This window comes from Anopheles marshallii, chromosome 3 (assembly GCF_943734725.1).
Source record: "Anopheles marshallii chromosome 3, idAnoMarsDA_429_01, whole genome shotgun sequence".
In the NCBI taxonomy this organism is placed as follows: Eukaryota; Metazoa; Arthropoda; class Insecta; order Diptera; family Culicidae; genus Anopheles; species Anopheles marshallii.
In genome coordinates this window covers 53,530,105-53,545,045 of record NC_071327.1, presented here as the reverse complement: position 1 = coordinate 53,545,045, position 14,941 = coordinate 53,530,105, and the positions used below count along the sequence as shown (strand labels likewise).

The 14,941-nt window shown below is 40.9% G+C and overlaps 1 protein-coding gene across 1 annotated transcript; it reads left to right on the top strand.

The window, feature by feature from the left end:
- Positions 1-1,559: 1,559 nt before the first annotated feature.
- Positions 1,560-2,009, top strand: LOC128714665 (probable salivary secreted peptide). Its single transcript, XM_053809540.1, has 2 exons — positions 1,560-1,742; positions 1,833-2,009. Exons 1-2 carry the CDS (start codon positions 1,560-1,562, stop codon positions 2,007-2,009), a joined length of 360 nt encoding a protein of 119 aa, XP_053665515.1.
- The last annotated feature ends 12,932 nt before the right edge of the window (positions 2,010-14,941 follow it).

Here is a 14,941-nt window from a genome sequence, read left to right as displayed (position 1 = left end):
ATAATCGATTTGTTACGCGATGGAGGGAATGTGTTCCGTTACTGTGCAGCAATGGCATCGTGATGTAGCGTGATTGGATAATGCCATTAAATTTGCATCAACGAAAATTGGTATTTATTTGTGGTCGAATTTTTGCACGCCGGAAATGGAAAATGTGCAAAACATTGGGGAACGATTTCGTCATTAGACATTTTTTTGAAGACACTGAAACGTTGTAAATATTTGGAATAAGTTCTTTTAAAGTAAATAGACATTAATATTTTAAACTCAGTTTAATAACGTATCTTCCTTCGTTTGTTATCTTAGTTGTGAAGTGTTCATAATCACATTAAACGTGTTAATGAAAGTAAAAAAAATCAAATGTTAAATAAAATTGTTTGATCGAAGTGCATGAAAAGTGTGTTGAAGTGAAGTGAAAAAGTGTTGGAAATTATAGTTGAAAGCAATCGTTAAAAATTGTGAACCGTATCATATATGCTGATGTGAATGAATAGGCGATTGTTGTGTTGTTGATTGATCGAGTAAGTAAATTCCATTGCTGATATTATTTTAAGGTAAGTAACAACAACTTATAATGTTTAGATATACAAACAGTACATACATTGGTATTAGGATATTTAAAAAAAATCTCATAATTCACTATCCTTTAATTTCAAGAGGAAACAGATTAAGATAAGATGTACACCTTGATCTATAAAAGATTTCATTAATATTTCATCACTTCAATCATTTTAAAAGACAAGCAAACGACTATTTAAACATTTTATCGTAGGAAATGTTGTGTTGGTCTTTTTGAACTTCAAAGGAGATGCTATAAACTATTCAATTAGCTACATCAAACGTAGCATAAGTCGCTGCTCTGCATTGAACGAATCATCCTGGCTTTATTTATTCAGCAGTACTTAGACTTTTAAGGCTATCCCACTCACCAAACAATGTCCGGTACACTGTCGCAAACGAAAACTTGTTGAATATTTCACTATTGGGTCATGCACTTGTCGCATCGGGCATGCAGAAAGAAGCAGAACGCGAAGGGAAGACTGTACTGTATGTTGTTACATGGTAAGGTGAACATATGTTTACCGACATCCTGCCACGCCACTCACCACCATGCGCCTCCGAAAGCGTTAGTTGCCATCGCATCGTATAGCGTGCTCGAAAGTGGTCAGTTGTCTCATCGTTTATTCAACCAAGACGCACGTTACATCGTATTCCGATCCACTGCGAGGTTGTGAATGAGTAAAAGAGATCGTGTGCCACTTGAATGACCGCTTCTCCTTACTATTGCCATGGCCACTGTCAACGGCTGGTGGCACATGTGCCTGAAGTACCTGCCAATGTTTTTCGTCCGTGTCGGCCTGGTTTTGAAGTGTGCGCACACTGTCACTGTGAATCATCCTGAAGTGGTTGAGTTCCGCAACTTTCGTGTAATTGATTGATTGTTAGACGATAGCGGTTCGGTATAAATTGTTGAGAGGGTTAACAAGTCGCAAGCAGAGTCAAATTAGCGGCGAATTGAAGCGATTGTGTGAAGCAGTGGAAAACGTGGCAGAATCAAAATGAAAGCGATCGCGTGTTGTTTGGTGATTTTTCTGAGCGTTTCGGTGGTGTTGATTTATGGTGAAAGTCGTCAGTGGGGTCGCCGAGTGTCTGGAGATCGTCTGCTAGATTATGCCGTGGTCGTAAACAACTCGCTACCAGTGCCGGAGAAGAGCAGCATCTATCGCTATCTTCCAGCGGTGGTACGTACTGTTTGAAGGAAGGAGAAAAGAAAAAAAAACTGCTCCAAACAGCTAGATGACAGCCTAACATGGTCTTGCAAACATTTGTAGGGTTCATTCCGGCCACCGAACATTACGGCTATCTACGCTCGTGATAACGTGCCGGCCGGACGAGGTGGCAACGCTGGTGTCGTGTCCGGTGGAGTGAACCAATCCAATGTGACGCTCAAACTTACCTCGAAACCGTACCAACGATTCAACTTTACGATCGAAGTTTACGGAAAGTAGTTGGTGGAAAAAAAGGGAAGCCAATAAAAAGGATGTGAACCATTATTTGTTATATTCGTTAAGCAATGTGGCCACCGTGCTATCATCCGTCCTAAATGACTGGCCGGATATATGTTGAGAAATGGGCGATATCATCGATATCACCTTTGGGGAGTTTCGCTCAAGCTTCACTCACTACAAATCTCTAACCATGCGGAAGTAACTTTCAGGTTGAATCAAAGCCACGGTTCACTGGATGCGTCAAATCGTTCCCACCGAAACGGAGCAAACGAGCAAACTTTCGAGAGCGAAGAAGACAAATGTGGAAATAATTGCCGGGAGGGAAAAACTGAAACTGAAAACAAGGAAATGGAAAATTGAAAAACCAACAAAAAAAAAAAAAAAACATACCAATAGCTTCTTGCACCAGCGCTATACACATTCACATGTGAACATAAATCAATTTCCGCTCAACTGCCTGTATAGCCGGTGGGAATAGAGGGAATGGAGCGAAAGAGTTATTGTTTTTCTCACGCAAAGTTGCGAATCTTTGTCTTTGGGTTCGTGCTGCTGTACCCCACGTCCGTACACCGTACGTCCCCGCTCCTGGCAGACAAAACAAGCAAGAAAAGCCTTTTTTCCGCTCTCATTACTTTCGCATCATGCCAAGGCGCACCGGCTTTGGCACGGGTTTTAACTCTCCGGGCTCGTGGCACCACACTACACGGTCTTTCGGTACCATATTTTTCGACTTAAGCAACGATCCGATAATAAAGGCAAGGATGTACGAATGGAAAAGTATGGAAGGAAAGAAAAGGGAGCGGTAGTAAGTAGGGTGGTAAATCCTTTATTTGCTACTCTTCTGCCATTGCTTCGCCATAATCTGCCTGGTGTCAGACGTTGGGGTAGGCCGTTCCGTTTCAGGTTCTGCTTTTGATTGGTCGGATCGATCCGATGTGGTGAATTGTTTGCAAAAAAAAAAAAAAAATACTGTTCTTAATAACTTCCAGTTGGTAGAGGATTATCAATCGCCGTGACCAGAAATCGGATGAAACGTTTAATAAGACAATTTAATAAGAAGTTGTTTCCAAATGTACAGCATCGTACAAGTTAATGACATTTCCAGGTTTAAAAAATCGTTGGAGTAATGAGTTATATACGATTCAAATTATTTATCGTTTTCCCCCTTTAATTTTACTAATATTGCATTTAGATTCAAATTTAGATACAGGATCTTTAGTACAGTACTACACATAAAAGTACGTCTTTTTCCATTATTCAATGGAAATCCATTTTTTCATTCCATTTGCAGCCATTTAGGCGCTCTTGTATCGAAGTTGATTTATTTTATGATTTTACTATTTATATTCGTTTAATAGAAAGCGAAATAAAATCATTTATTTAACATTTCCCTCCTAACAACATGGTTCGCAAACTCTATTTTAAATGCTTCCGCGTGATGCATTAACTATTGTTGTAGTAAAAAGAAATGCATTCATTATGTAATTTGTGAGTATACACTGAGCTGTTTTCATTATACCAAAATAAATAACTATGTTTAAATTTAGCCTCAGGAGCTACAATATAAGAATACTAGATAAAATATTTCATTTTCTAGAAAAAGGCTATCGAACAGATTGCAGCCATTTAGGCGCTTTCCTTTTATGTTACTAGCTACATTGAAGCCACTTCGTTTGATGATTGCAGTTCACGAGTTCTCGTTATCAATTTTCGTATACTACATGCAGTAAAAAATTATTAGACCTGCTCATAGCAAGCATCATCAATGTAACCAAAAGCTTAGGACAATGTCATGCTTATAACGTTAAAACCCCAAAAGAATATTTTCCACCATTATTTTTGCTATTGAAAATTAGCTACCTACTCGATACACCACCAACTAAACTTAGTTACACAATGCTAGCCCACTCCCACAGCGTCGGTGTATCATGCTAAGCTATCAGTAGTGGAGTATGCCTGTAGCGATAACCTGGTGACATTTCGCATCGTCTTATCGGAGTGTACGCGCGTGGGTGCATTTCCTTTTTTTTTTTAGCTGTACCACGACGTGTACGAAACAGTTGCGCCCGTTTCTGCATGTCAACGTACGCATATGGGCGGTTGGGTTCGGGTGGATTTGTAATGCCCGCCCGTCGTTTGATATGATATTCGATTAAATTTTTGTTTCGGTCTTGGATTTCCACGAACACCGTCGTGGTTCGTTGTGCTGTGGATTGTAAATGCGCCCACGTTTTCGGGCGAAAGAAAAACGCCCTCCGGCGTGGGTTTTGCGCTTTATCCCATCCCTTTTTGCCAAGCATGAACTTGTGGGTGTTGGTAAAAAGAATGTTTTTTTTTGTTCATGTTGACGCTTTCCGCAGGCAGTGTGAGAAAGAGAGAACCGTGGGAATTTCTGTTCGCCTTCGTCAAGAAACCTACAACTGGCTGCTATTTGTTGCCCCGAGGGTGGCCGGTGTCTTCTCATCGTTGTGTTTCTGCTTTCAGCTGAAACGGTGGAGTAAAAACGAATCCTTGTAGATATGAGTTCCGTTGCGGGATTTTTGCTGCCTAATTTCTTTTGTTTGGCGGTTGCGTATCATATGTCAGTAACAGTGTAAAGGTAGCGCTCACCAGCTCTTTTGCATGTGATACTCTGCTACCTTTCCACCCAGCCGGTGCTGTTCACGATGCTGGGAATTCTTCTCATTACTTAGACGAATATTTATTGTACTCATCCCACCATCCTTCCCACCAGTGTGCCTTCCAGCTAATGTGGTCGTCGTACTGAGTCTTCCACGACCGCACCAAACACGGTAAGCGAGCGCTGACGTTTAGAATGATGACTATGTTTGGAATGAGCTGACTTGGACGGGTGCGTGCGATTTTTTTTTCGTGCTGTGTGTGTGTGCGACGATGCTGATTTTGCTCTCTCCGCCTCAGAAAAACAAACGAATGCCATTTGGACGATGCTATTTGCCGTTCGGCTCGAGTTGCAGTCGAAACGGGCCGTCCCGTGCCATCCCGCTTTCCAACAGTCCATCATCGTTGGCGGACCGTCTCCGTGAAGGTTGAAATATTTAGAACATAAATTGTTTTCTCTGCTTGTGAGGAATTTATGGCAAAGCGAGCGGTGGCTCCCGGTCGGTCCGAGCGTGGTTTGCGTTCGTTCGTTTCACCGGGGCACGAAATGTCCTTGGTGTGTCCTCGTCAGTGCTTTTTTGCCATTTGGCAGAGCGTTTTGCGAATAAAAAGAGTAGCTAGAGAAAGGAAACCAAAACAAAAAACAAAACGGAACACCCCGAAACTTTTCATATTCAAATGGCATGCATTTCATCCAGTGTGCCAGCTGTCGGCTTGATTGTTTTTGAAGCAAATAGAGAGGACAAAAACGGTGAAATAATAAAAGAAATGTCACACGCACTCATGATTGACTGTCTCCGGCAAAGGACGAGTTGTGAAACTCGTTTGCAATATTGCCGTTTCGATCGGTCGATGTTTGACTGGAGCTCTGTTTGGTCATGCTATTTAAGAGAATTGAACGTTACGCCACGGCAAAAAGGAGGAGCTTCTATATTGAAACCGAAGCAATATTGATGGATAGTACTGGATCTTTGTTCCGTACTTCCAATTCCAAATACTATTAAAAGCACTTTTTAATTAATTAAATCTGACAGGGTATAATTCTTCGCAAAAGCTGTTCAAAATTTAAGGTTTTACGAAATCCAAACAGCTCAACTGACAAAAATCAAACAAATGTTATAAAATTGCATAGTTTTAGGCGTGTATGACACATTTTCTTGCTTTTCAAGCCAAATGCCATTTGCCATTTGCATCATTGAGTTAACGATGTGTTCTCGGATCAATATTCGGTGGAGCAAATTGTGGACTTATCGGTCAAATTAATCACCATTCGATGGGCTTTCCCGCACACTGAAATACGTTTTAATCAGGAGCTTCCTGTGCAAAAGCTTCCGAAAACGAGGAACCTACCAGCTTCGAGAACCATTTGAACCGAATGACCGTCAAACCTGAAGGAAACGATGATTCCACAAAACGCGTTGAGTCATCGCAAAATGAAACCTTAGTGAAGTGTAAACCCTACAAGGCCTACTCCGGGGTATGCTGAACATGCCTTCCGGTATTCGGTCCATTTTGTTTTTCAACTCTATGGCACTGTTTTCGTTGTCCATATTCATCTGGGACGGTTTTTTTTCTCACACAAAAACACGTCGTTATGAACGGGAGGGGGAGGAAAAAAATCAATCGTGACCAGTCATCCACATTTCACAAAGCAATAAATCTTCTTTTAGAGGTTCAAACCCCTCAATGCCCGGACCGTTTCATAATTTTCTGCCCGATTTTGACACGATCGAGCGAAGAAAAAAAAACACCTACCAGCGTTTGAATTCCATCACAAAAATGTTTGAACCGAACCGACCGCTGTCATTGTGCAGCGTTTAAGAGCTTTGAAAAGCGGCGTGCAAGAGTTTCGGACCGGGCAAACATTACGGTAGGATTCCTTCTGCATTCCGCCGTTTATTTGGGAGGAACGATAAGGTAAAAAAAACCCAGTGGCCACGGTTCATTATGGCGGGCCTGATCGAAAAATGGTTTGACCGCCCGGTTCAATGTGAAATGGAAGGAATGCGCAATACAGCGAGTGATAAGAAGGGAGTGCTCTTGTACCGGTACCGGTACAGTGCCCATCAAATAAGGATCAGTATTCGATTTTGGGTGTTGCTCTTTTGCTATGTCTGGAATGTTTTTGAAGCGAAATTAAGTATTTATCATTAAGGGGATGGTGCAGTTCATATTTTTCTCTCAAGTTTTTGGTTTTTATTTGGTGCAGACAGAATTGAACAAAATCTTTTGTGAAGCATAACTTTCAAAATGAAGGATGTTATTTTCTAAACAGTATAAAGTGATATTCGTTCTCTGTTATATCAATGTTTGGATGACTGGACATGTTTTGGATTGGATGTTCGATGAAGTATCCCGGACCATGGTATTTTAAAGCATTAAAAATAAATCAAAAAACTTTATACAATGAAATAAAATACTTTCCCCAAAGCACTTTTGCGTACTTGCAATTTGTGTGCTGTTTTTCCTTTCTTATCTGGTGTCCTTTTGCCTATAGAACTGCCACTCTTACCACGGTTCCTGCTTGTTTTTCCTCACTAAAGTTACGACATGTTTATATTCGTTATCCTGTCACAATCCCCTATCGTTAAATCGTACTTTAATGCTGGTTCGGTTGTTTACACGATCGTGCACAGGCAGCCAACCGAGGTCGACCGATGGATATCCGGATTAGTTTATGACTGTTTGTCACGAAAACTAACGCTACCCCTTTTTTACCACTCCATAGCTGGCTTGACGGAGCCCTGCTTCGAACCCTTTTCACGCGTGGCTAGAATGCTTTCCTTCTTGGTTGCTTTCTGCGGGGACTTACAACTACCAGGATGCTGTCTTTGCCCCCAGTGTCAGGGGCAGCAGTAATAGTAGCAAAGAATGTTCATGGATAAGTTCGACATTCCATGCCATGGTTTCCGGTTTATGGCCAGCCAGTGTGTGCTGACGATGCACGATTTCCAAAGCGACCACGGAACTAAACTACCAAAACTGCCAAAAAACAAGTAAAATCTTTCGCTTGTCCCGGTACGGGGGAAATTAATTATGGTATTTGGTGCAGCCGTATTAGGGGGAAGCCCGAAAGTGTTAGCATTTCCGATATTATTATTCCCACACACGTACCAACCGCAAAACCAGCCAGTGTTTGTACTGTGTGCGTTTTTTTTTTGTCCTTATTTGTCATTTGCTTTTTTACCATCCACTGGAAGAAATGCAGTGACATTTCTCGCGCGGAAAACTCATTCCGCGTGTGGTAGTTTGTGAAACAAGGAAAGGCAGGGAAATGTACGTTTTGCAGGCATCGTAAAATTCGAACAAACGGTGACTGTTGGCAAACGGGAATAAAGAAGAAAAATTGCAACATCCTAAACCACTTCCAGGGTACGATGTGAAGAAACACAAGTCGTTTGCTTTGCGGGACAAAGCTCCACCAATGGCCTGATTGCATTGGATTGCTGCCGTCTCACTGACAATGGTCAGTTTATAGGTCATTTCAGTTGTTCGCTCGTTAGGTTGGGTTTCTTTTGCTATGGTCAGCAATTGAACCAATTGAAAACAAGCAATGACTTGATAATCAACAAGCAAGGCAACTTCAATTTGGATGGACTTGGAATTGAAAATGTTGCTTCGTGGTTTGGACTCATGATTTTAATTATGATTTACGTCAGAGCAATAAGGAAGATTTATCGAAAAGGCCAATTTGATCAAGAATATTAATGTGTCACTCATTAGGGACGTTGCCTGGTGGTATATTGATAGCGGCGCTTCGACACGACAGGACCGGTCCAAAATCCCATACAGACCAATCCTCTGTACGCAGGACTATGTACTATGCTGTACTATGCTACGCTGTTTATTTACTTTACGTAATCAATTTCGAAATGATGTTTGATTAGATACATATTTTATAACGTCTTTAATTATGCATTATTTCATTTTATAACCTATAATTTTAATGTCATAAAGTTCTTGTTTATGGGTGTTACAATCCTAATGGATCCTAGGCCGGCTATGGCTTTTTCTGACTAATTTCACCGAAGCTGGAGTGATGGATGAATGATCGATAGTGTTTCCTTTACGATCTTTTAATGTAATGTTTGGAATCTATGGTTAGGAAATAGGCATAAGTTCTTCAGTTGAGGAAAGAATGATCTTGATTTTAAAAGATCCACTTCATCCACTTCGCTATCATGAGGATTATGAGCGAATTCACAAACTTTTCGATCCTCCAACAATGGGGTAGATCATACTATAAGTTAGAAAGCTTAAGCTTTTAGCCTTTATCTGTTCAATAATAAAGGTACAGGGTTGTATCATTCTGTACAGATTCGTAAAGGACATAGCATTTGGACAAGCGATCATTTTCGCGGAATTTGAGAAAAATCGATTAAAGTTTATAAATTTAATTTTTAATTTAATTCATTTGCAAGAATACATAAGTCTGACTTATAAAATAAACCTTTTTCAGTTGTTTTCGTTAAAAAAAATGTTGTTTACATTTTCCTCACACGAGAAACATGGCCTACCCTGGCTCAGACCAGCTAACAAAATTCTTTGTTATGACATTTGTCGAGCTTGGATTAGCTGATTTCATTGGGAAACCAATCTTATCCTTGTTTCCTAGGCTTAACTTGGCTTGTTATTTGTATGGCGAGCTGTAAGCTGATAAGCCTGGAAACGTCAAAATACAAACAAAAAAACTGGTTTAGAGTATGATTCCGGCCAATCTTATAACTATCAAGAATTCAATCTTTATAATTGAAAAAAATTGCAATTTGCGACCAAAATCAGTGCCACCATAGGGTAGTTATGTATTATTTTCGCAAGTAGCGACTTCTTTCGGCAAACCAAGAAACTGTTGAAAGCGAATAATTTTAACGAATGTTATAAAATAAACATACTGGGCAGTTAAATTCCAAATCTGAATATCTCGGATCGGACCAGTAGTCATATATTCCTCGTGGTCTAGTTCTATTTTTTTTACATTACATGAGGTGTGTAATATCTCGTTTACTTATTTGGAGCAATACATCTCAAAACTGTCTCAGAGAGCGTTTAAAACAAACTCTTTTTTTGTATGACTTCCATCCAAACATTGCTCTTCTAATGCGATAACTTTATTCGGCAAGCCCCATCTGTTTCACTTCCGGAAGCTGTACAGATGCTTCCCTCCGGAAATGGCTTCCCGTTTTGAATTCTAAGGCATCTTTCGTATCAAAACTGAAAATAAAACAAACAAAAGAGGTCAAGCACATCGAAACTGCGATAGGTTTCTGGTTACAGCGCTCCAAAAATCGAAAATCGAGGCAATCTTTTTTTCTTGCCTCTAGTAGCCTAACAAGCGGCCTATTTATGGTATCGATTTTTCACTTATTTTTTCTTTGGTAACTGAACAGTTGGGTGAACAAAGAAAGATGACAATTCTTGACCCCCCGCTCGGGGTCTCTCCGGTACCGGGGTTCTTCACGTTTTGCTCTCGTGATTGACTACGATCGCACCAAGACGGTGTCAAAAGGAAGCTGATAAATTTGTACCATCAGAATCTAGCGGATCAGAATGATGGAAGGAAGTGGGAAACAGAATTCACCGGAAGTGTGGTGTTGGTAGGGTTTTGTTTTCTTTTCCCCCCGTTCAATGAACTCAACACCACAATGATGGCCACCCCCCGAAGGACACTTCTCGAGAAAAGGATGGACAAAGCGAAGAGATTACTTCCTATTTTTATTTTATCATGGTTTCTTTCAGGGATTCCGTTTCCAGTTTCTTCAGCGACCGGATGAAAGCACCCTAGGCTTATCATAACACCCGTCGATTTCTATTTCTCTATCAATTCTTTAGTTCAGGGACACATGGGTTTCGCTGCTCCAGTAGCAGCAGCGTCGCACAAATACAACTGCAAGTAGACACGCACATCCACACTCAACTCCTCCCAGGCTTTGGAGAGTAGTGTTCGTTAAACGAAGCCACATTTTCCGTCCCTTTGCACATCCAACATCACCTGCTTCCGTTTGCGTCTTGGTATCAGGGAGGATTTAGTGGGCCACAGCCGTTCGCAGATAATGGGCTGACGATGAGCGGAAAAGCACCGTGCACAGCAAAGTAGGATGACACATTCGCGCTTCGTTTCCCTGTCTTCGTCTTGCACCTTCAGTGTCCTATTATTTCCTGTTCCGCTTTTTCAATGAGCCATCTTGAGGGCAACCACACTGCTGTACACTGTGCTGCGCTCTGTGGTTGTCAGCTTACGAGGCGTTTCCTTCCAACATTCTTCTTGTGCTGCAGCCACATCATCTTCACCGTTGAATGAATATTATCACACCTTCTTCCAGCTCCGGCTAGCGTTGCTGTTTCAGTACGCCAAACACCACCAACCAACGAACCAACGTTTAGTCCCAGCCCCAAATTCCCCGGGTGCAGTTGTGATGATCGTCTCCGGGCTAAATATTTTCAGTTTTCCCCGGAAGAAATTCATCGGAAAATTATTTGACTTGAAAGTTCCATGAAATAAAAAGGGGAAAGGAATTCAACTCTCATGCTCTTTTTCTCAGGAAGTCCCGAACAACGAGCCGTCGAATAAAACAGATCAGTTTTCCCAACTTTTCCAAACCATCCTTTGTGTGATACCGGTGACTCCTGCAATGCGAAACGCGAAGCGAAACTTGTGACACAATTTTACGTTAAAAAAAAACCCATTCCGATTTAATAAGCCGCTGTGTGGACGACACGGCACTGGATGGAAAATGGGAAAAAGATTCGGTTTCCGTATTCAGTAGAAGCAAACTAGGGGACGGCACAAAATGGATGATCGACGTCGGAAGTGTTTCGGTATTTAATTTGCCTAACAAGCGACCGTCGACGACGACAACGGCGACCAAAACGATGAAAAATCCTAACCATAGGGACAGAAATGAAAAGGAAACTCGAGAGGAAAAATCGTTAACATAACACACACACACACACACACACACTAGGAAATGTAGCAATGTTGGAGCGGGGCACGGATTCTTAAGGCGAGTTCCTTTGTGATAGCATACTGTATATGCATGGCTGTGTGTGCACGAGAATGAATGGAAATCCAAGTAAAAAGGGAAAAAGATGGGAAAAATCATGCTTCCAATTTTAATTCCGGAGCTTCTCGGCGTGTTATTCTTTAACGATTTTGTACGTTTTTTTTTCTTGGTGGTCTTCCTTTCTCCCCTCGCCCGTCGTCGGTAGCTTTGCGGATGGCCTTGGGCGGTTTATGTTTTTCTGCTGTGACGCCTCTGCTTCAAAGCCCATTCACCGACCGGGATGCATGAGTGAGATGGTGAGATGCGGAGCATGTTATCGTTTGCATGAGAATTTAATGTGTTAAAGCTTGCAAAAGGCAACATGTGACCCGGTTCGCTTAAAGTTATATCAGTTTTACTCTGGTTCTGCAATAGTTTGGCCAAGTAACATTTTGTTGTAGCCAGAGCAGATATTATCACAACGGGTACTAATTGGTGCTTAAAAAACTCTAACCCCAGGTTAAGATGATTAAGTCGGGCGAATTGCATACTTTTCACAGTGATTTCCATTATCATTTGTGTTATAAAACTCTCCCGTAAACTAGTTTTGCTACTCCAGTTTGTTTTTTTTTTTTTGGTGTGCAATTTTAATTTTGATTGCACATTTTTATTTGTTTATTTTGAACTACTCCCTTTGTGTTTTTTGTAATCGACACAATTTACCACATTTCGATAATAATTTGATAACTTTTAAAGCACATTTTTTTAAACCCAATCACTAATAGATTGTAGGAAGTGTTAATTTTACTTTGATGTCAAACTGGAGGGATGATTTGTTTTTCACCATCCTTCCAATCCGTAAACCCACTGCTGTAAACATGAAGTTAAAAGTTTCGCTTCCGTTTATGCAAACAAATATATCATAAGCATATAATTTTTACCAACGTCGAAAGTTTTTCCTCAAATATGCTGGAAAAATAAATCCAATAAATAATTTTCCCTCCTTTCACACAACGCTGGGAACGCAATGTTGTGCCGCTGCTCTCAAAGATTCCATTCATTTCTCAAACAAACTTTCCATTCGCTGGCAAAGCAGAAATTGCGGCCGGTTTGCGCTATCCGTCGGTTTCGGGGGAGGTGTAACCGTACGCGGTAAGAAAATCGAAATATCACAAGAAATATGCACCCACAGCACACTTCCAGTCCGTGTCCTGCCTGTGCCAGCCGCAAATCACGATCAAACAAACCCATAATGGAAACCGGGGGCGGGTGGAAAATAAAAACGCGCTGTATCAACAGTACCCGGTTGAGATTAATGAGAAGGAACGGGAGAAAAACATGTTTTTCCATGGTGCTCCGTTGCCAGTGTTTCGTTTTGGTTGAGCAGCGAGCAGATAAAAGAATTTCGACGCCGTCAGCATGTTGCTGAAAGTTCCTTACCTCGCTCTGTACCGTCTTTTTTTTTAGTCAAACCCATCCAACCCGCTGGGATGTACCTTTTTTCTATCAATAATCCATGATAAAGGTTAACATTTTATTCCTTCTGGAAGGACGCCATCAATAATTCATCTTTTGCTCCTTTTTATGGCGGAGCAAAGCGTCTTGCGAATGATTTTTCTCCGATTGTACCAATCGATCGGGTTAAAGTTTGGCGAATGGTGTGTATTTTGAGTCTTTTTTTCAAATTCATTGTTAATCGCTTTTCTTGGTTCCATGGGAACAAGTTGCTTTTGATGCTTTCATCGCACGCACCGTACACCGCAAACGGCCAGGCGTCTCCATCTGGGACGACCGATGGAGGCGCCACAGCCGCGCTGAAGGGAGGCCAAGAAATAACGACCAGAAATGTATGCAAAAGTCAGTTAAAAGCCTCATTCTTTCGATCCACCCCGGCAAAAAGGCAAAACACTATGAACAGCTGGCAGCATCAAACGCAAGAAGCAACATATTGAGTGCATGAGTAAATAAGCCGTGGGAATGTATTCATATGACACACATGGAACGCGTCACTTGAATGCGGACGGAGAACAGAGAAAAAAACGGCACAGTGACAAATGCAATCACTACCAATCATTTGTCCATTTTCATCCAAATAGGCTTGTTTGCAGTGAGTTGTGATAACAGCGAGCGCAACAGAAAAGGGAGACAAAGCTGTTGTTAGCGAAGAGACACGGAGTCTGGTACCGTCTACAAGCAAGCCGGAACAAAAGTGGCTGGTTCAATATTCAAAGCAAAAACTTTGAATTCATGAATGAATCACTGCTATCAGCCGTTTTGTGGCATCTTCAACAGCCAACTCAAAGCGTTCGCCTGAAAGGTTATTCGATGATTACATCCCCGAATTCTTTGTTGATTTATTTCCGAACTGGAAAAGGCATTGAACAGCAGTATCCAATGCTCAAATTCTATGTACAGGATTCCGCCAGGGATACCATTCAACCGAAGTTTGCTGCTCCATGAACGTCTGGAGCAAAGCGAGACAAGCCTGGTTTGGTTCTGCCGAAGCCGGAAGGAGTCATAAATCAAATCAAATCAAATGAACGTTCAACTCACAGCTATAAGATCTGAGGGCAAAATATCATTTTGGATTGAATAAAGGTTTCAGTGAACAGCATATAACACATGTTTGTTGTAATGATGTTACTATAAGAGTGTCAAAAACGAAAGTATTAAAAATAAGTGAGATCATCTTCTTATTGATGAGTCGTCCTAACCATTATTCGCTAACTACAATTATTTTACGGTGTAACCAGGTAGTCTGTCATAGACCACGGCCGATCAAAACTAGCCAAATGATTCGCAACATCAATCATAATAGTCATAAATCGTAGCTCGGAGGTGTATTTGGTAGCAACAACGGTCTTCATACGACAAGACCGGTACAAAATCCCATCCAGACTGCAAAATTGACTATCTAGCTAGTGGTAAATAAAATCAAAGAAAGCCAGAAATGGCCGGGCTAGTCAGACTAGACCTGTTAAAGTTGTTAAGTCGGTAAAACAAAAATATAATATCATTTTAAATGTTGTCATACCCCGAACGATGTAGCTATTGCCATACTGTTAAATCTCATATCTCAGAGCATCCATTTCGTGTAGGCCCTAATAATAACTGGTTAAGACTTAATAGGCCATCTACGATCATTCATCCAAGTTTGAAATTGTTTAGTACTGTATTTCGATGTATATTAATATTTATTGCATTATTTATTATATTACCATTAAGTTTATTTTATTGTCACTTAAATTCTAAATATAACACCTTAAATAGCTTTATAAAAGAAATATAGAAGCTGTCTGTTTCTTATGTATATATCTAGATATTATTAAATAA

Excerpts from the sequence above, each read along its gene's own strand:
- LOC128714665 (XM_053809540.1), top strand. The coding sequence starts at position 1,560 with ATGAAAGCGATCGCGTGTTGTTTGGTGATTTTTCTGAGCGTTTCGGTG. Across the intron at positions 1,743-1,832 it reads ATCGCTATCTTCCAGCGGTG|GGTTCATTCCGGCCACCGAA; the intron begins GTACGTACTGTT and ends AAACATTTGTAG.